Here is a 22850-nt window from a genome sequence, read left to right as displayed (position 1 = left end):
ACAAAATACACCGAAAGTTGTTACTGATTACAACACACGAACTCAATTCAAAACATGCAAATACTCAAACATGCACAAAAACACATTCAAATCCCTCAAACATATGTATATATAGGTTAAACTATACGAGAAACACTACGTAATATTTTTCTACCGGTCTAATAATAATGTTATTACCAAATGAACAATTTAATGAGAATAGTAATATGTACTTTAACGCAAGAACACAAAATTAATATATTAAATTGAACGAAAATGCGAAGGAGAAATGTGAAAAATTAAAAGATTAGTTAATATACAGTACCTTCAATAATCTTTCATCTTCTATTTTTGTGTTTTTTTATGAAGTTTTGGAACATAGCTTTGAGATTTCTGAGTTTTCGGGAAGATTTTGAGTTTAATCGTTTCAGTTTTGATCGAGGGAAAAGAAGCGTTTTTTATATTAATGTTTGTACTATTGAACAGTTGTGGAAGCGCGTATTTACACGCTCTCTAATTTAAAGTTAATTTTTGTTGGATCTGGACCAACTTAATTGGACTTAATTGGCAAAATAACTTGTATATATAACATAACTAATGAATAAAATATTAAAACACTTCATTTATTAAGTAAACTCATAAAATTCTCATTAATTCTTAAATAGTTATTGTATGGAAGAATTTAATGACCATCTAACATTACTCATGTCTTGATAATATAATTAAAGCATGATAATTAATAAGTTTGATTATTTCAAACATTATCACAAACAACTTGAAACTTCTAGCATTTGCTTGATCTAAATAACATTTTAGACGAAACAATACAGTTAATTTAAGTACCAACATATCACATAGTAGATAAATTACACACATCAATGTTATATAAATTAAACAAAGCAAACATGGTGAATGAAGGACATGAAATATAATAGAGTTAATGTATTATTGGTGTTCATGCAGATAAAACTCGGCGACGATATTCTCCCAAAGCCCATATGGGAAAGATGTTTCGATACGCTGCGTAGTTGAGGATACCAGTCCTAAAAAATAGTCCTGTTTCCTCCTGTATTTTTGGTTTATTTTTTTTCATCAAATAAAGTACATCTAATGAGTCACGTCCAGGTGTTAACAAAATATATATGTAACAGAATTTCTTTTAGTATATACAGGATATCCAACAAATTGAACACCTCTTTTAATATATTTTTTCTCATCTTTTCTCTTACTTAAATTCAAGTTTAAAACCAATTTGATGGTGGATGATGAAAGTATATCTAAGGGAATTTAGGGATCAATCATACAGTCTATGGTTACAAACAAATTAGCTATTCTTATTGAGATACATATTGAAATACAAAATGATTATATTTTTTTTGTGACTATACAAAATGATTATATATTTACAATTTAAACATATTCAAAAAAAATTTAGAAATAATATATATACACAGATAATCAAACTTCATAAATAATATAATCAAGTCAAATTTTTATTTATTATCAAGATACGTAAAACAAGACTGATTATTCTACTGCAAAGAATTTGACTATTTTAATAGTTGACCATGTTAAAAAAATATGTGAAATAATATGCATAAATTATATACATAAATAAATAATGAATAATTTGGTTGTTGATTTATGCTATTCATGAAGTGTTTTTTTTAATGTCAATAATATATCTGTTGAAATGATATAACGTGATAAATTTATTTTGATAACTCTAAAATGTTATTGATACATTTTTTTAATTGGTAATTGAATTTCATATATTTTCACTCTCAAAAGGGTTTTGGACAACCCTAAACGTCTAATAGATTGCTTGTAAATTAACAATACAATATTGGGTTGGAATTGAAGGAATATAATTACCGGTTGTGGGAAGTCTCCATCTTCCATTTGCGAATTGATTATCAACTTTATTCCACGATGAATGGGTGTTGGATCTATCTCAGCCTTTTTTACAGAAAAACATTATAATATCAACTCAATACACACAAGACACAACACACATTATATATATAATTATAAATACACCCGTGCAAATTCACAGACTTTGCATCTATTAATAAACTTATTTCTACTTTTTTCATATAAGTTAAGGCTTTTTTCCTACTTAAGTGTTGGAGATGGTTAACTGCTCTTAGGTCCTCACTACTAGAAAACTAGTTATTACAGACGAATATTTCCGACGGATTTTATCCCATTGAAATACAGACGGAATTTCAGAGGAATTTTTTTGTCGGAAAACAAAAAAAATAGATTAGCATAAATTACAGACGGAAAAGAAAATCCGTCTATAATTCCGTCGAAAAAATTAATTTTTTTTTCCCGTGGAATAGTTACAGACGAATTTTCCGTCTGTAATTATGTAGACAAAACGCGCTTTTTATTAAATTATTACAGACGGAAAATCCGTCTGTAATTTAAATTAAATCCGTCGGAAATATTGAAAACCCTAATTTTATAGGTCTTTGTCGGAAAATCCCATTCACACTCTATTCGAACTCTTTGCCCACATCCTTCGAGCTCTTTGCCCTGCAGCCCGCCGCCCACAGCCACCGCAGTCTCTGCCGCCACTGCAGCCACGCAGCCCCCGCATCAGCCCTCGCAGCTCCCCGCAACCCCCACAACCTCGCAGCCCCGCAGCGGCGCAGCCACCGCAGCCCCTACACAGACACAGCCTCCACCGCCACCGTAGAAGATCTGTCGCCATCGTAGGAAGTTGTGTTGCCGTGATTGGAAGCTCCCTCGCCGTCGTTTGGAAGCTCGTTGGCCATCTCCTCTGTTCGAGCGCTCTCCTTCTCTCTCTGTGTCGCTGTTGTGTTTCTGCCACTGCCCTTCTTCCTCGCAGCCGGTGAGTAAATGCTCTTTTTCTCCAGTGTTGTGAACAGCTCCTTTTTCTCCAGTGTTGGATTTGGAGTATATGTATGCTTATTACTGAGTGAATCACATTGAAAGTGTAATGCACAGTTAGTGCTTGACAAAATGCCTAGCTGGGTTTTGATGTTCATTTTGATCATGCTTAGGTGTGTTTATGTGTGCTTATATGGTTTCAATCTCATATGCTCTGTACTGAGACAAAGCAAATCTTCATTCTCACTGATACAAACTGCTTTATCAGTTTCTGCCAAAAATGATTTGGAGTCAGCCTCTGCAAGTTGCGATTTAAAGATCAAGAGTTCCATATGTTTCTCTTCAATTGCACAAAAACATTTTTCAAGTTCTGTTTGAAGCTCCCTTATTTCTTGTTCTTTGGTGTTCAGTGTAGACTTGAAAGTACTGATATCTGCTTCCATCTTTTCCACTTGACAACTCCATTCTGATTCCTTAGATTTGAGCACCAAAGAACAGTTTTTGATCAACAATCCACTTTAGCTCCTTTTTTATTTTCACATTGATGAAAGCTTTCCTATTTTATCTTATATAGTTTAATTTCTTCATTTTTTCTCTAAAAATTAAATAAAAGGTAGCACCACTTACATGGTTTGGCCATTTTGGTGAAAAAGAAAGGGACAGTGATATTTGTCTTTATACATATACAACACAACAGCTTTATATATATATCTCTCGCAGGACAGTGTGTATTGTATTGTTTTATAGTAACCTTTCTCAACATGCATTTGTATGTTAATAACGTTGAAAATGAGAGAATGAATGAGATGTTTGTCGTATTAAGATTTTGTGACACATCACTCACCTCACTCTTTTTTGTTTTCATTATTGGATTATTGTATATGCTCCACTCTGTTCTTTAGAAAAATAAAATTACATTACAAAAACCTTTACACTACTGCATACTACTTTTGTTTAAGGGCCAAGTACTTATATGTCAATTATTTAATTTGTCATATATTTATTTGAATTTAAAATGTGATAGCATCTTAGAATATAATTCCTAGAATATATATATCTGAATATGACTGTATGGATTTGAATATCTTCTTTCATGAGAAAGCTTTCTTTGGTGGTTTAAGAAATTAAGTATCCATACTTAAAGAGATTATTTAACTAAAGGCAAATCATTGAGCATATATAGCTGGTGGACGAAATTGTGATCACTATTCTTTAAGTTATACTCACTGTGAAATTATGGAATTTAAGAAATTGGCACGAGTGGACACAACTCCGTTCAACTAACCAGCAAGTGTACTGGGTCGTCCAAGTAATAAACCTTACGTGAGTAAGGGTCGATCCCACAGAGATTGTTGGTATGAAGCAAGCTATGGTTACCTTGTAAATCTCAGTTAGGCAGATTAAAATTGTTTATGGGTTTTCGAAAATAGAAATAAGAAAATAAAGGATAGAATACTTATACAGATTCATTGGTGGGAATTTCAGATAAGCATATAGAGATACTGTATGGCTCAAGGACGCCTGCTCTCCCACTGCTTCAACTCAATCCTTCTTACTCCTTTCCATGGCAAGCTGTATGTAGGGCATCACCGTTGTCAATGGCTATATCCCATCCTCTCAGTGAAAACGTTCCTATGCTCTGTCACAGCACGGCTAATCATCTGTCGGTTCTCAATCAGGTTGGAATAGAATCTCTTGATTCTTTTGCGCTTGTCATCACGCCCAGCCTTCAGGAGTTTGAAGCTCGTCACAGTCATTCAATCATAGAGTCCTACTCAGAATACCACAGACAAGGTTTAGACCTTCCGGATCCTCATGAATGCCGCCATCTATCTAACTTATACCACGAAGATTCTGTTGGGGAATCTAAGAGATACACATTCAAGCTCTGTTGCATGTAGAACGGAAGTGGTTGTCAATCACGTACGTTCATAAGTGAGAATGATAATGAGGGTTATCTAATCATCACATTCATCATGTTCTTGGGTACGAATGAATATCTTGGAATAAGAATAAAAGAGAATTGAATAAAAGACAATGGAATTGCATTAATACTTGAGGTACAACAGAGCTCCACACCCTTAATCTATGGTGTGCAGAAACTCCACCGTTGAAAATACATAAGTAAAAGAGGTTCAGGCATGGCCGAATGGCCAGCCCTCCCTAACGTGATCAATAGTCTCCTAAGATGAAGAATAAAATAAAACTGAGACCAAAGATGAAACGTGGTCAAAAGACGTCTAATACAATAGATAAATGTTCTATTTATAATAAACTAGCTCCTAGGGTTTACATGAGTAGGTAATTGATGCATAAATCCACTTCCGGGGCCCACTTGGTGTATGTTTGGGCTGAGCTTGATCAATTCACGAGCTGAGGCTCCTCTTGGAGTTGAACTCCGAGTTATGACGTGTTTTGGGCGTTCAACTCCGGATCATGACGTTTTTCTGGCGTTTAACTCCAGACAGCAGCATGTACTTGGCGTTCAACGCCAAGTTACATCGTCAATCTCCGAATAAAGTATGGACTATTATATATTGCTGGAAAGCACTGGATGTCTACTTTCCAACGCCGTTGAGAGCGCGCCAATTGGAGTTCTGTAGCTCCAGAAAATACATTTCGAGTGCAGGGAGGTCAGATTCCAACAGCATCAGCAGTCCTTTTGTCAGCCTTTTTCAGAGTTTTGCTCAAGTCCTTCAATTTCAGCCAGAATTTACCTGAAATCACAGAAAAACACACAAACTCATAGTAAAGTCCAGAAATGTGAATTTATCATAAAAACTAATGAAAACATCCCTAAAAGTAGCTCAAACTTACTAAAAACTATCTAAAAACAATGCCAAAAAGCGTATAAATTATCCGCTCATCACAACACCAAACTTAAATTGTTGCTTGTCCCAAAGCAACTGAAAATCAATTAGGATAAAAAGAAGAGAATATACTATAAAGTCCAAAATACCAATGAGTATTAATTTAATTAGATGAGTGGGTGGTGCGCGAAATTGTGATCACTACAACTTCACACAACTAACCAGCAAGTACACTGGGTCGTCCAAGTAATACCTTACGTGAGTAAGGGTCGATCCCACGGAGATTGTTAGCATTGAAGCAAGCTATGGTCATCTTGTAAATCTTAGTCAGGCAAACTCAATTGTATATGATGATGAACGAAAATAATATAAAGATAAGGATAGTGATACTTATGTATATCATTGGTGTAAGAGCTTCAGACAAGTGTATGAAGATGCCTTCCCTTCCGTCTCTCTGCTTTCCTACTGCCTTCATCCAATCCTTCTTACTCCTTTCCATGGCAAGCTCGTGTAGGGTTTCACTGTTGTCAGCAGCTACCTCCCTTCCTCGCAGTGAAAGCTAATGCACGCACTCTGTCACAGTACTGCCAATCACCGGTTTGGTTCCCTCCCCTACCGGAATAGAATCTCTCTTTTGCGTCTGTCACTAACGCCCAGTAGGTTACAGGTTTGAAGCACGTCACAGTCATTCAGTCATTGAATCCTACTCAGAATACCACAAACAAGGTTAGACCTTCCGGATTCTCTTGAATGCTGCCATCAGTTCTTGCCTATACCACGAAGACTCTGATCTCACGGAATAGTTGGCTCGTTTGTCAGGCGAGCACTCGGTTGTCAGGCGATCAACCATGCATCGTGCAATCAGGAATCCAAGAGATATTCACTAAGTCTCAGATGCGTGTAGAACAAGAATGGTTGTCAGTCACCTTGTTCATGAGTGAGAATGGTGATGGGCGTCAATCATCACCTTCATCATGTTGAAGAACAAGTGATATCTTGGATGAAGAACAAGTGGAATTGAATGGAAGAACAATAGTGATTGCATTAATACTCGAGGTACAGCAGAGCTCCACACCTTAATCTATGGTGTGTAGAAACTCCACCGTTGAAAATACATAAGAACAGGGTCTAGGCATGGCCGAATGGCCAGCCTCCCAAAGGTCTAAGATAGCATAAAACAAAGATAGCTACCAAAAGTCTCCCTAAAAGCTTTTTAAAAAGTCCTACTTATAGAAAACTAGTACATAAATGAGTAAATGACATAAAAATCCACTTCCGGGCCCACTTGGTGTGTGCTTGGGCTGAGCAATGAAGCAATTTCGTGTAGAGACTCTCCTTGGAGTTAAACGCCAGCTTTAGTGCCAGTTTGGGCGTTTAACTCCCAATTAGGTGCCAGTTCCGGCGTTTAACGCTGGAATTTCTTGAGGTGACTTTGAACGCCGGTTTGGGCCATCAAATCTTGGGCAAAGTATGGACTATTATATATTGCTGGAAAGCCCAGGATGTCTACTTTCCAACGCCGTTGAGAGCGCGCCAATTGGGCTTCTGTAGCTCCAGAAAATCCACTTCGAGTGCAGGGAGGTCAGAATCCAACAGCATCTGCAGTCCTTTTGAGTCTCTGGATCAGATTTTTGCTCAGATCCCTCAATTTCAGCCAGAAAATACCTGAAATCACAGAAAAATACACAAACTCATAGTAAAGTCCAGAAAAGTGAATTTTAACTAAAAACTAATAAAAATATATTAAAAACTAACTAGATCATACTAAAAATATACTAAAAACAATGCCAAAAAGCATACAAATTATCCGCTCATCACAACACCAAACTTAAATTGTTGCTTGTCCCAAGCAACTGAAAATCAAATAAGATAAAAAGAAGAGAATATGCAATGAACTCCAAAAACATCTATGAAGATCAGTATTAATTAGATGAGCGGGGCTTTTAACTTTTTGTCTCTGAATAGTTTTGGCATCTCACTCTATCCCTTGTAATTCAGAATGATTGGCTTCTTTAGGAACTCAGAATCCAGATAGTGTTAATGATTCTCCTAGTAAGGTATGATGATTCTTGAACATAGCTATTTCTTGAGTCTTGGCCGTGGCCCAAAGCACTCTGTCTTCCAGTATTACCACCGGATACATACATGCCACAGACACATAATTGGGTGAACCTTTTCAGATTGTGACTCAGCTTTGCTAAAGTCCCCAATTAGAGGTGTCCAGGGTTCTTAAGCACACTCTTATTGCCTTGGATCACAACTTTATTTCTTTCTTTTTCTTTCTCTTTTTTTTTTCGTTTGCTTCTTTCTTTCTTTTTTTTTTTGTATTCACTGCTTTTTTCTTGCTTCAAGAATCATTTTTAATGATTTTTCAGATCCTCAATAACATGTCTCCTTTTTCATCATTCTTTCAAGAGCCAACATTCATGAACCACAAATTCAAAAGACATATGCACTGTTCAAGCATACATTCAGAGAACAAAAGTGTTGCCACCACATCAAAATAATTAAACTATTATAAAATTCAGAATTCATGCAACTCTTTCCTTTTCAATTAAGCACGTTTTTATTTAAGAGAGGTGATGGATTCATAGGACATTCATAGCTTTAAGGCATAGACACTAAGACACTAATGATCACAAGACACAAACATGGATAAGCATAAAGCATAAAAAATTCGAAAAACAGAAGAATAAAGAACAAGGAAATCAAGGAACGGGTCCACCTTAGTGATGGCAGCTCTTCCTTCCTCTTGAAGGTCCTATGGAGTGCTTGAGCTCCTCAATGTCTCTTCCTTGTCTTTGTTGCTCCTCCCTCATGATTCTTTGGTCTTCTCTAATTTCATGAAGGATGATGGAGTGTTCTTGATGCTCCACCCTTAGTTGTCCCATATTGGAACTCAACTCTCCTAGGGAGGTGTTCAGTTGCTCCCAATAGTTTTGTGGAGGAAAGTGCATCCCTTGAGGTATCTCAGGGATCTCTTGATGAGAGGGGTCTCTTGTGTACTCCATCCTTTTCTTGGTGATGGGCTTGTCCTCATCAATGGGGGTATCTCCTTCTATGTCAACTCCAACTGAATAACAGAGGTGGCAGATGAGATGAGGAAAGGCTAACCTTGTCAAAGTGGAGGTCTTGTCCGCCACCTTGTAGAGTTCTTGGGCTATAACCTCATGAACTTCCACTTCTTCTCCAATCATGATGCTATAGATCATGATAGCCCGGTCTATGGTAACTTCGGACCGGTTGCTAGTGGGAATGATTGAGCGTTGTATGAACTCTAACCATCCTCTAGCCACGGGCTTGAGGTCATGCCTTCTCAATTGAACCGGCTTTCCTCTTGAATCTTGCTTCCATTGTGCGCCCTCTTCACATATGGTTGTGAGGACTTGGTCCAACCTTTGATCAAAGTTGACCCTTCTAGTGTAAGGATGCTCATCTCCTTGCATCATAGGCAAGTTGAACGCCACCCTCACACTTTCCGGACTGAAATCCAAGTATTTCCCCCGAACCATAGTGAGATAATTCTTTGGATTCGGGTTCACACTTTGGTCATGGTTCTTGGTGATCCATGCATTGGCATAGAACTCTTGTACCATCAAGATTCCGACTTGTTGAATGGGGTTGGTGAGTACTTCCCAACCTCTTCTTCGGATCTCATGGCGGATCTCCGGATATTCACCCTTTTTGAGTGAAAAGGGGACCTCGGGGATCACCTTCTTCAAGGCCACAACTTCATAGAAGTGGACTTGATGCACCCTTGAGAGGAATCTATCCATCTTCCATGACTCGGAGGTGGAAGCTTTTGCCTTCCCTTTCCTCTTTTTAGAGGTTTCTCCGGCCTTGGATGCCATAAATGGTTATGGAAAAACGAAAAAGCAACGCTTTTACCACACCAAACTTAAAATGTTTGCTCGTCCTCGAGCAAAAGAAGAAAGAGAGAGTAGAAGAAGAAGAAATGAGGAAGAGGGGGAAGGTGGTGTGTTCGGCCAAGAAGGGAAAGAAGGGGTGTTTAGGTTGTGTGAAAATGAAGGGTTGAAGAAGGGTATTTATAGGAGAGAGGGGGGTAAAGGTTCGGCCATTATGGGTGGGTTTTGGGAGGGAAAGTGGTTTGAATTTGAAGGGTGAGGTTGGTGGGGATTTATGAAGGATGGATGTGAGTGGTGAAGAGAAAGATGGGATTTGATAGGTGAAGGGTTTTTGGGGAAGAGGTATTGAGGTGATTGGTGAATTGGGGAAGAAGAGAGAGAGTGATGGTGGGGTTCTGTGGGGTCCACAGATCCTGTGGTGTCAAGGAAAAGTCATCCCTGCACCAATTGTTGCTCAAAATCACGTTTTGAGCTATTTCTGGTGTTAAACGCCGGGCTGGTGCCCATTCCTGGCGTTTAACGCCAGGTTGTTGCCCTTTTCTGGCGTTTAACGCCAGTCTGGTGCCCCTTTCTGGCGTTAAACGCCCAGAATGGTGCCAGACTGGGCGTTAAACGCCCAACAGCTAGCATTACTGGCGTTTGAACGCCAGCTTCTTCTCCTCCAGGGTGTGCTGTTTTTCTTCCTGTTTTTCATTCTGTTTTTGCTTTTTTCATTGTTTTTGTGACTTCTTATGATCATCAACCTACAAAAAAGATAAAATAACAAAAGAAAATAGTTAACTATAAAACATTGGGTTGCCTCCCAACAAGCGCTTCTTTAATGTCATTAGCTTGACAGAGGACTCTCATGGAGCCTCAGAGATACTCAGAACCGTGTTGGAACCTCCCAACACCAAACTTAGAGTTTGAATGTGGGGGTTCAACACCAAACTTAGAGTTTGGTTGTGGCCTCCCAACACCAAACTTAGAGTTTGACTGTGGGGGCTCTGCTTGGCTCTGTTTTGAGAGAAGCTCTTCATGCTTCCTCTCCATGATGATAGAGGGATGTCCTTGGGCCTTAAACACCAAGGATTCTTCATTCACTTGAATGATCAACTCTCCTCTATCAACATCAATCACAGCCTTTGCTGTGGCTAGGAAGGGTCTGCCAAGGATGATGGATTCATCCATGCACTTCCCAGTCTCTAGGACTATGAAATCAGTAGGGATGTAATGGTCTTCAATCTTCACCAAAACATTCTCTACAAGTCCATGAGCTTGTTTTCTTGAATTGTCTGCCGTCTCTAATGAGATTCTAGCAGCTTGCACCTCAAAGATCCCTAATTTCTCCATTACAGAGAGGGGCATGAGGTTACACTTGACCCTAAGTCACACAAGGCCTTCTTGAAGGTCATGGTGCCTATGGTACAAGGTATAGAAAACTTCCCAGGATCCTGCCTCTTTGAGGCAGTTTTTGCCTAGACAAGTCATCCAGTTCTTTGGTGAGCAAAGGTGGTTCATCCTCCCAAGTCTCATTTCCAAATAACTTGTCATTTAGCTTCATGATTGCTCCAAGGTATTTAGCAACTTGCTCTTCAGTGACATACTCATCCTCTTCAGAGGAAGAATACTCATCAGAGCTCATGAATGGCAGAAGTAAGTCCAATGGAATCTCTATGGTCTTATTTTGAGCCTCAGATTCCCATTGGAACTCAGAGGAGATTGGTACACGCCCACTGAGGTCTTCCTCAGTGGCGTCCTCCTCCTCTCTTTCCTCTCCATATTCGGCCATGTCTATGGCTTTGCATTCTCCTTTTGGATTTTCTTCTGTATTACTTGGGAGAGTGCTAGGAGGGAGTTCAGTAACTTTCTTGCTCAGCTGACCCACTTGTCCTTCCAAATTTCTGATGGAGGACCTTGTTTCATTCATGAAACTTTGAGTGGTCTTTATTAGATCAGAGACCATTGTTGCTAAGTCAGAAGTATTCTGCTTAGAACTCTCTGTCTGTTGCTGAGAAGATGATGGAAAAGGCTTGCTATTGCTAAACCTGTTTCTTCCACCATTATTGTTATTGAAACCTTGTTGAGGTCTCTCTTGATTTTTCCATGAGAGATTTGGGTGATTTCTCCATGAAGAATTATAGGTGTTTCCATAGGGTTCTCCTAGGTAATTCACCTCTTCTATTGAAGGGTTCTCAAGATCATAAGCTTCTTCCTCAGATGAAGCTTCCTTAGTACTGCCATGTGCATTTTGCATTCCAGACAGACTTTGAGAAATCAAATTGACTTGTTGAGTCAATATCTTATTCTGAGCCAATATGGCATTCAGAGTGTCAATCTCAAGAACTCCTTTCTTCTGACTAGTCCCATTGTTCACAGGATTCCTTTCAGAAGTGTACATGAATTGGTTATTTGCAACCATTTCAATCAGTTCTTGAGCTTCTGCAGGCGTCTTCTTCAGATGAAGAGATCCTCCAGCAGAGCTATCCAAAGACATCTTGGATAGTTCAGAGAGACCATCATAGAAAATACCTATGATGCTCCATTCAGAAAGCATGTCAGAAGGACATTTTCTGATCAATTGTTTGTATCTTTCCCAAGCTTCATAGAGGGATTCTCCATCCTTCTGTCTAAAGGTTTGGACTTCCACTCTAAGCTTACTCCATCTTTGTGGTGGAAAGAACTTTGCCAAGAAGGCATTGACTAGCTTTTCCCAAGAGTCCAGGCTTTCTTTAGGTTGAGAATCCAACCATATTCTAGCTCTGTCTCTTACAGCAAAAGGGAATAGCATCAGTCTGTAGACCTCAGGGTTAACCCCATTAGTCTTGACTGTGTCACAGATTTGCAAGAATTCAGCTAAGAACTGATGAGGATCTTCCATTGGAAGTCCATGGAACTTGCAATTCTGTTGCATTAGAGAAACTAATTGAGGCTTAAGCTCAAAGTTGTTTGCTCCAATGGCAGGGATAGAGATGCTTCTCCCATAGAAATCAGGAGTAGGTGCAGTAAAGTCACCCAGCACCTTCCTTGCATTGTGGCATTGTTGTTGTTTTCGGCTGCCATGTGTTCTTCTTCCTTGAAGAACTCGGTCAGGTCCTCTAAAGAGAGTTGTGCTTTAGCTTCTCTTAGCTTTCGCTTCAAGGTTCTCTCAGGCTCAGGATCAGCTTCAACAAGAATGCCTTTGTCTCTGCTCCTGCTCATATGAAAGAGAAGAGAAAAAGAGAATGTGGAATCCTCTATGTCACAGTATAGAGATTCCTTGAAGTGTCAGAGGAAAAGAGAAATAGAAAGAAGAAGGAGAAGAAGAATTCGAACTTTAATTAGATAAGGTTCGAATTGTGCATTTAGAAGGAGTGGTACTCCATAAATAGAAGGATGTGGGAAGGAGGGAAGAGAATTTTCGAAAATTCAGTGGAAGATTTTGAAAATGTTTTTGAAAAACATCACTTAATTTTCGAAAAATGAAAGTGGGAAAGAAATAAAATGATTTTTGAAAAAGATTTTGAAATTAGAAATTAAAAAGAAGATTTGATTGAAAACTATTTTGAAAAAGATGTGATTAAGAAGATATGATTGGTTAAAAAAAATGTGATTGAGAAGATATGATTTGAAAACAATTTTAAAAGATATGATTTGAAAACAATTTGAAAAGATATGATTTTGAAAATTAGTGACTTGCCTAACAAGAAAAGATATGATTGAAACATAAAACCTTCCTTCATAGAAAAGGCAAAAAATGTTCAATCAAATCATTAATTGTTAGTAAGTATCTTTGAAAAGGGAAAGAAATTGATTTTGAAAACATTTGATTGAAAAGATATGATTTGAAAAAGATTTGGTTTTGAAAAACTTTGAAAACTTGAAAAAAAATTGATTTTGAAAACAAAATCTTCCTCCTAGCACCATCCTGGCGTTAAACGCCCAGAATGATATACATTCTGGCGTTTAACGCCCAAAATGCACCCTTTTTGGGCGTTAAACGCCCAACCAGGTACCCTGGCTGGCGTTTAAACGCCAGTCTGCCTTCTTCACTGGGCATTTTTGAATGCTCAGCTTTTTCTGTATAATTCCTCTGCAGTATGTTCTGAATCTTCAATTCTTTGTATTATTGACTTGAAAAGACACAAATTAAAAATATTTTTGGATTTTTAATAATCAAAATGCAACAAGAATCAAATAACAATGCATGCAAGACACCAAACTTAGCAGTTTGTGTACTACTGACACTATATGAGACACATAAACACTCAAGCCAGAAGAATTCAAAGATCAAAACAAAGAAATATATGCATGGATTCGAAAAATATAACAAAAACATGCATTTGACACCAAACTTAAGATGAGACACTAGACTAAAGCAAGAAACATCAAATATTTTTGGTTTTTTTTTTATGATTTTGTAAATTTTTTTTGTATTTTTCGAAAATTAAGTGGGAAAAGGTATCAAAATTCTTAATGAGAATTCCAGGAATCAGTGCAATGCTAGTCTAAGACTCCGGTCCAGGAATTAGACATGGCTTCACAGCCAGCCAAGCTTTCAAGGAAAGCTTTGGTCCAAAACACTAGACATGACCAAAGGTCAGCCAAGCCTTAGCAGATCACTGCTCCAAAAGCAAAATTGATGAGAATCAACAAGCTCTTGTGGTGATAAGTTGAAACCTCGGTCCAATCAGATTAGACATGGCTTCTCAGCCAGCCAGATTTCAACAAATCATCATGAAACTCTAGGATTCATCTCCAAGAATTTCGAAAAAAATAAATACCTAATCTAAGCAACAAGATGAACCGTCAGTTGTCCAAACTAGAACAATCCCAGGCATTGTTACCAAAAGCTTGCTCAAAACTTGAACAATCCCCGGCAACGGCGCCAAAAACTTGGTGCGCGAAATTGTGATCACTACAACTTCACACAACTAACCAGCAAGTGCACTGGGTCGTCCAAGTAATACCTTACGTGAGTAAGGGTCGATCCCACAGAGATTGTTAGCATTGAAGCAAGCTATGGTCATCTTGTAAATCTTAGTCAGGCAAACTCAATTGTATATGATGATGAACGAAAATAATATAAAGATAAGGATAGTGATACTTATGTATATCATTGGTGTAAGAGCTTCAGACAAGTGTATGAAGATGCCTTCCCTTCCGTCTCTCTGCTTTCCTACTGCCTTCATCCAATCCTTCTTACTCCTTTCCATGGCAAGCTCGTGTAGGGTTTCACTGTTGTCAGCAGCTACCTCCCTTCCTCGCAGTGAAAGCTAATGCACGCACTCTGTCACAGTACTGCCAATCACCGGTTTGGTTCCCTCCCTACCGGAATAGAATCTCTCTTTGCGTCTGTCACTAACGCCCAGTAGGTTACAGGTTTGAAGCACGTCACAGTCATTCAGTCATTGAATCCTACTCAGAATACCACAAACAAGGTTAGACCTTCCGGATTCTCTTGAATGCTGCCATCAGTTCTTGCCTATACCACGAAGACTCTGATCTCACGGAATAGTTGGCTCGTTTGTCAGGCGAGCACTCGGTTGTCAGGCGATCAACCATGCATCGTGCAATCAGGAATCCAAGAGATATTCACTAAGTCTCAGATGCGTGTAGAACAAGAATGGTTGTCAGTCACCTTGTTCATGAGTGAGAATGGTGATGGGCGTCAATCATCACCTTCATCATGTTGAAGAACAAGTGATATCTTGGATGAAGAACAAGTGGAATTGAATGGAAGAACAATAGTGATTGCATTAATACTCGAGGTACAGCAGAGCTCCACACCTTAATCTATGGTGTGTAGAAACTCCACCGTTGAAAATACATAAGAACAGGGTCTAGGCATGGCCGAATGGCCAGCCTCCCAAAGGTCTAAGATAGCATAAAACAAAGATAGCTACCAAAAGTCTCCCTAAAAGCTTTTTAAAAAGTCCTACTTATAGAAAACTAGTACATAAATGAGTAAATGACATAAAAATCCACTTCCGGGCCCACTTGGTGTGTGCTTGGGCTGAGCAATGAAGCAATTTCGTATAGAGACTCTCCTTGGAGTTAAACGCCAGCTTTAGTGCCAGTTTGGGCGTTTAACTCCCAATTAGGTGCCAGTTCCGGCGTTTAACGCTGGAATTTCTTGAGGTGACTTTGAACGCCGGTTTGGGCCATCAAATCTTGGGCAAAGTATGGACTATTATATATTGCTGGAAAGCCCAGGATGTCTACTTTCCAACGCCGTTGAGAGCGCGCCAATTGGGCTTCTGTAGCTCCAGAAAATCCACTTCGAGTGCAGGGAGGTCAGAATCCAACAGCATCTGCAGTCCTTTTGAGTCTCTGGATCAGATTTTTGCTCAGATCCCTCAATTTCAGCCAGAAAATACCTGAAATCACAGAAAAACACACAAACTCATAGTAAAGTCCAGAAAAGTGAATTTTAACTAAAAACTAATAAAAATATATTAAAAACTAACTAGATCATACTAAAAATATACTAAAAACAATGCCAAAAAGCATACAAATTATCCGCTCATCACAACACCAAACTTAAATTGTTGCTTGTCCCCAAGTAACTGAAAATCAAATAAGATAAAAAGAAGAGAATATGCAATGAACTCTAAAAACATCTATGAAGATCAGTATTAATTAGATGAGCGGGGCTTTTAACTTTTTGTCTCTGAATAGTTTTGGCATCTCACTCTATCCCTTGTAATTCAGAATGATTGGCTTCTTTAGGAACTCAGAATCCAGATAGTGTTAATGATTCTCCTAGTAAGGTATGATGATTCTTGAACATAGCTATTTCTTGAGTCTTGGCCGTGGCCCAAAGCACTCTGTCTTCCAGTATTACCACCGGATACATACATGCCACAGACACATAATTGGGTGAACCTTTTCAGATTGTGACTCAGCTTTGCTAAAGTCCCCAATTAGAGGTGTCCAGGGTTCTTAAGCACACTCTTATTGCCTTGGATCACAACTTTATTTCTTTCTTTTTCTTTCTCTTTTTTTTTCTTTTTTTTTCGTTTGCTTCTTTCTTTTTTTTTTGTATTCATTGCTTTTTTCTTGCTTCAAGAATCATTTTTAATGATTTTTCAGATCCTCAATAACATGTCTCCTTTTTCATCATTCTTTCAAGAGCCAACATTCATGAACCACAAATTCAAAAGACATATGCACTGTTCAAGCATACATTCAGAGAACAAAAGTGTTGCCACCACATCAAAATAATTAAACTATTATAAAATTCAGAATTCATGCTACTCTTTCCTTTTCAATTAAGCACGTTTTTATTTAAGAGAGGTGATGGATTCATAGGACATTCATAGCTTTAAGGCATAGACACTAAGACACTAATGATCACAAGACACAAACATGGATAAGCATAAAGCATAAAAAATTCGAAAAAACAGAAGAATAAAGAACAAGGAAATCAAAGAACTGGTCCACCTTAGTGATGGCGGCTCTTCCTTCCTCTTGAAGGTCCTATGGAGTGCTTGAGCTCCTCAATGTCTTTTCCTTGTCTTTGTTGCTCCTCCCTCATGATTCTTTGGTCTTCTCTAATTTCATGAAGGATGATGGAGTGTTCTTGATGCTCCACCCTTAGTTGTCCCATATTGGAACTCAACTCTCCTAGGGAGGTGTTCAGTTGCTCCCAATAGTTTTGTGGAGGAAAGTGCATCCCTTGAGGTATCTCAGGGATCTCTTGATGAGAGGGGTCTCTTGTGTACTCCATCCTTTTCTTGGTGATGGGCTTGTCCTCATCAATGGGGGTATCTCCTTCTATGTCAACTCCAACTGAATAACAGAGGTGACAGATGAGATGAGGAAAGGCTAACCTTGCCAAAGTGGAGGTCTTGTCCGCCACCTTGTAGAGTTCTTGGGCTATAACCTCATGAACTTCCACTTCTTCTCCAATCATGATGCTATGGATCATGATAGCCCGGTCTATGGTAACTTCGGACCGGTTGCTAGTGGGAATGATTGAGCGTTGTATGAACTCTAACCATCCTCTAGCCACGGGCTTGAGGTCATGCCTTCTCAATTGAACCGGCTTTCCTCTTGAATCTTGCTTCCATTGTGCGCCCTCTACACATATGATTGTGAGGACTTGGTCCAATCTTTGATCAAAGTTGACCCTTCTAGTGTAAGGATGCTCATCTCCTTGCATCATAGGCAAGTTGAACGCCACCCTCACACTTTCCGGACTAAAATCCAAGTATTTCCCCCGAACCATAGTGAGATAATTCTTTGGATTCGGGTTCACACTTTGGTCATGGTTCTTGGTGATCCATGCATTGGCATAGAACTCTTGAACCATCAAGATTCCGACTTGTTGAATGGGGTTGGTAAGTACTTCCCAACCTCTTCTTCGGATCTCATGGCGGATCTCCGGATATTCACCCTTTTTGAGTGAAAAGGGGACCTCGGGGATCACCTTCTTCAAGGCCACAACTTCATAGAAGTGGTCTTGATGCACCCTTGAGAGGAATCTATCCATCTCCCATGACTCGGAGGTGGAAGCTTTTGCCTTCCCTTTCCTCTTTTTAGAGGTTTCTCCGGCCTTGGATGCCATAAATGGTTATGGAAAAACGAAAAAGCAACGCTTTTACCACACCAAATTTAAAATGTTTGCTCGCCCTCGAGCAAAAGAAAGAAAGAAGAGAGTAGAAGAAGAAGAAATGAGGAAGAGGGAGATGGTAGTGTGTTCGGCCAAGAAGGGTAAGAAAGGGTGTTTAGGTTGTGTGAAAATGAAGAGTTGAAGAAGGGTATTTATAGGAGAGAGGGGGGTAGAGGTTCGGCCATTATGGGTGGGTTTTGGGAGGGAAAGTGGTTTGAATTTGAAGGGTGAGGTTGGTGGGGATTTATGAAGGATGGATGTGAGTGGTGAAGAGAAAGATGGGATTTGATAGGTGAAGGGTTTTTGGGGAAGAGGTATTGAGGTGATTGGTGAATGGAGGAAGAAGAGAGAGAGTGATGGTGGGGTCCTGTGGGGTCCACAGATCCTGTGGTGTCAAGGAAAAGTCATCCCTGCACCAATTGTTGCTCAAAATCACGTTTTGAGCTATTTCTGGCGTTAAACGCCGGGCTGGTGCCCATTCCTGGCGTTTAACGCCAGGTTGTTGCCCTTTTCTGGCGTTTAACGCCAGTCTGGTGCCCCTTTCTGGCGTTAAACGCCCAGAATGGTGCCAGACTGGGCGTTAAACGCCCAACAGCTAGCATTACTGGCGTTTGAACGCCAGCTTCTTCTCCTCCAGGGTGTGCTGTTTTTCTTCCTGTTTTTCATTCTGTTTTTGATTTTTTCATTGTTTTTGTGACTTCTTATGATCATCAACCTACAAAAAAGATAAAATAACAAAAGAAAATAGTTAACTATAAAACATTGGGTTGCCTCCCAACAAGCGCTTCTTTAATGTCATTAGCTTGACAGAGATACTCTCATGGAGCCTCAGAGATACTCAGAACCGTGTTGGAACCTCCCATGACTCGGAGGTGGAAGCTTTTGTCTTCCCTTTCCCTTTTTTAGAGGATACTCCGGCCTTTGGTGCCATTGATGGTAATGGAAAAACAAAAAGCTTATGCTTTTACCACACCAAACTTAAAATATTGCTCGCCCTCGAGCAAGAAAGAAAAGAAGAGAAGAAGAAGAAGAAGAGAATATGGTAGAGAGGGGGAGAAGTGGGTTCGGCTATGTGGGAGGAGAAGGGGTTGTGTTCTGTGAAAATGAAGGAGAAAGGAAGGGTATTTATAGGGAGAGGGGAGGGTGGGTGTTCGGCCATTTTGGGTGGGAATGGGTGGGAAATTGAATTTGAATTTTATGAAGGTAGGTGGGGTTTATGGGGAAGAGTGGGTTGATGTGAATGGTTAAAGGGGTGATTGGGAAGAGGAATTGAGGTGATTGATGAAGAAGATTGGGAATTGTGACATGGGGAATTCAAATCACAAAAATAGGATTAGGAGGTAAGGTGGGAATATGGTAGGTGGGGATCCTGTGGGGTCCACAGATCCTGAGGTGATCCTGTGGGGTCCACAGATCCTGAGGTGAAAAGAAATACCATTCCTTCACCATATAGGCATGTAAAAATGCCTTCATGCATCATTCTGGCGTTCAAGCGCCCATTGGTGCACGTTCTGGGCGTTCAACGCCCATGTAATGCATGTTTCTGGCGTTGAACGCCAGTTTCATGCTTGTTTCTGGCGTTCAGCGCCAGTTTGTCCTCTCTGTGCACCTTCCTGGCGTTTAACGCCAGGTTGTTGCTTGTTTCTGGCGTTCAGCGCCAGAATGGTGCTCTGTTCTGGCGTTGAACGCCAGCCAGGTGCATCTTACTGGCGTTGAACGCCAGTCTGCGCTACCTCCAGGGTGAACAATTTTTTTCTTCTGTTTTTGACTCTGTTTTTAATTAATTTTTTTTTTTTGATTTTTTCGTGACTCTTCATGATCATGTACCTAATTAAACACAAAAATAACAAAGAAACAAAATAAAATAAAATTAGATAAATAAAATTGGGTTGCCTCCCAACAAGCGCTTCTTTAATGTCAATAGCTTGACAGTGGCTCTCATGGAGCCTCAAGGTGGTCAGGTCAATGTTAGTGTGGTTCCAACACCAAACTTAGAGCTTGGATATGGGGTCTTAACACCAAACTTAGAGTTTGGTTGTGGCCTCACAACACCAAACTTAGAGTTTGACTGTGTGGGCTCTTCTTGACTCTAAACTGAGAGAAGCTCTTCATGCTTACTCTCTTTTGTCACAGAGGGATGGCCATGTGCCTTAAACACAAGGTAGTCCCCATTCAGTTGAAGGACTAACTCACCTCTGTTGACATCTATCACAGCTCCTGCTGTGGCTAGGAAAGGTCTTCCTAAGATGATGCATTCATCTTCTTCCTTCCTAGTGTCTAGAATTATGAAATCAGCAGGGATGTAAAGGCCTTCAACCTTTACTAACACGTCCTCTACTATTCCATAAGCTTGTCTCAATGATTTGTCTGCCAATTGTAATGAGAACAAGGCAGGTTGTACCTCAATGATCCCTAGCTTCTCCATTACAGAGAGTGGCATAAGATTTATCCCTGACCCCAGATCACATAGAGCTTTTTCAAAGCTCATGGTGCCTATGGTACAAGGTATTAGGAACTTGTCAGGATCTTGTTTCTTTTGAGGTAGAGTTTTCTGAATCCAAGTATCCAGTTCACTAATGAGCAAGGGAGGTTCACTTTCCCAAGTCTCATTACCAAACAACTTGGCATTCAGCTTCATGATAGCTCCTAAATATTGAGCAACTTGCTCTCCAGTCACGTCTTCATCCTCTTCAGAGGAAGAATAGTCTTCAGAGCTCATGAATGGCAGAAGGAGATTTAATGGAATCTCTATGGTCTCTATATGAGCCTCAGATTCCTTTGGATCCTTAATAGGAAACTCCTTCTTGCTTGAGGGACGTCCCAGGAGGTCTTCCTCACTAGGATTTTCGTCCTCCTCCTCCCTTGTGCATTTGGCTACATTGATCACATCAATGGCCTTGCACTCTCCTTTTGGATTCTCTTCTGTATTGCTTGGGAGAATACTGGGAGGAGTTTCAATTACTTTCTTACTCAGCTGGCCCACTTGTGCCTCCAGATTTCTGATGGAAGATCTGGTTTCATTCATGAAACTAAAAGTGGCCTTTGACAGATCAGAGACTATATTGGCTAAATTAGAAGTATTTTGTTCAGAATTCTCTGTCTGTTGCTGAGGAGATGATGGATATGGCTTGCTATTGCCCAGCCTATTGCGTCCACCATTGTTAAAACCTTGTTGAGGTTTTTGTTGATCCTTCCATGAGAAATTTGGATGATTTCTCCATGATGAGTTATAGGTGTTTCCATAAGGTTCACCCATGTAATTAACCTCTGCCATGGCAGGGTTCTCAGGATTATAAGCTTCTTCAGAAGCTGCCTCTCTAGTACTGTTGGATGCATGTTGCAATCCATTCAGATTTTGAGAGATCATGTTGACCTGTTGAGTCAACACTTTGTTCTGAGCCAATATGGCATTCAGAGTATCTATTTCAAGAACTCCTTTCTTTTGAGGTATCCCATTATTCACGGAATTCCTCTCAGAAGTGTACATGAATTGATTGTTTGCAACCATGTCAATGAGTTCTTGAGCCTCTTCAGGCGTTTTCTTCAGGTGAATAGATCCACCTGCAGAATGGTCCAATGACATTTTCGAAAATTCAGAGAGACCATAATAGAATATATCTAATATGGTCCATTCTGAAAACATGTCAGATGGACATCTTTTGGTCAGCTGCTTGTATCTTTCCCAAGCTTCATAGAGGGATTCACCATCCTTTTGTTTGAAGGTTTGAACATCCACTCTCAGCTTGCTCAGCTTTTGAGGAGGAAAGAATTTATCCAAAAAGGCAGTGACCAGCTTATCCCATGAGTCCAGGCTATCCTTGGGTTGTGAATCCAACCATACTCTAGCTCTGTCTCTTACAGCAAAAGGGAAAAGCATGAGTCTGTAGACTTCAGGATCAACTCCATTCGTCTTTACATTCTCACAGATCTGCAAGAACTCAGTTAAAAACTGATAAGGATCTTCAGATGGAAGTCCATAAAACTTGCAGTTTTGTTGCATTAAAGCAACTAGTTGAGGCTTAAGCTCAAAGTTATTGGCTCCAATGGCAGGACTGGAGATGCTTCTTCCATCAATTTTGGATGTTGGCTTTGTGAAGTCACCAAGCATTCTCCTTGCATTATTATTATTTTCGGCTGCCATCTCCTTCTCTTGTTCTAATGTTTCTGAAAGGTTACCTTTAGAATAATTTAATTTAGCTTCTCTTAATTTTCTCTTCAGAGTCCTTTCAGGTTCTGGATCAATTTCAACAAGAGTGCCTTTATCCTTATTCCTGCTCATATGAAAGAGAAGAAAACAAGAAAAGAAAGAGGAATCCTCTATGTCACAGTATAGAGATTCCTTTATGTTAGTAGAAAAAGAAGGGGTAGAAGAATGAAGAAGAATTCGGATTTTTAGATGAAGAGAGGTGAAGAGAAGTGTTAGTAATTAAATAATGAAATAGAAAAAGAAAAGAGAGAGGAGAAATTTCGAAAATAATTTTGAAAAAGGAGTTAGTAATTTTCGAAAATTAGAGATAAAATGTAATTAAAATTAAAACATGAAACAATTAATTAATTAAAAAGAATTTTTGAAAAAGAGAGAGATATTTTCGAAAATAGAAGAGGGAAAAGTAGTTAGGTGGTTTTGAAAAAGATAAAAAAATAAACAAAAAGTTAGTTAGTTGATTGAAAAAGATTTGAAATCAAAATTGAAAAAGATAAGAAGATAGCAAGTTAGATAAGATATTTTGAAATCAAATTTTGAAAAAGATAAATTTTTTT

General features: G+C 39.3%; 1 protein-coding gene and 1 non-coding gene across 2 annotated transcripts in view; one reads left to right on the top strand and one right to left on the bottom strand.

The window, feature by feature from the left end:
- Positions 1-934: 934 nt before the first annotated feature.
- Positions 935-22850, bottom strand: part of LOC130961503 (lupeol synthase-like) — a 76835-nt gene continuing 54919 nt past the window's right edge. The window contains exons 15-16 of the mRNA XM_057887435.1: positions 1855-1938; positions 935-1045 (exon numbers count right to left, since the gene is read on the bottom strand). Coding sequence (XP_057743418.1) covers positions 935-1045; positions 1855-1938 — 195 coding nt within the window. The remainder of the gene's footprint in view (positions 1046-1854; positions 1939-22850) is intronic.
- Positions 12045-12152, top strand: LOC130964475 (small nucleolar RNA R71). Its single transcript, XR_009080568.1, has one exon. It is a non-coding gene; the product is annotated as a small nucleolar RNA R71 (small nucleolar RNA).

Source organism: Arachis stenosperma, chromosome 2, assembly GCF_014773155.1.
Source record: "Arachis stenosperma cultivar V10309 chromosome 2, arast.V10309.gnm1.PFL2, whole genome shotgun sequence".
NCBI lineage: Eukaryota > Viridiplantae > Streptophyta > Magnoliopsida > Fabales > Fabaceae > Arachis > Arachis stenosperma.
The sequence above is the reverse complement of the archived record's forward strand: the minus strand, read 5'-3'. Positions and strand labels throughout refer to the sequence as shown.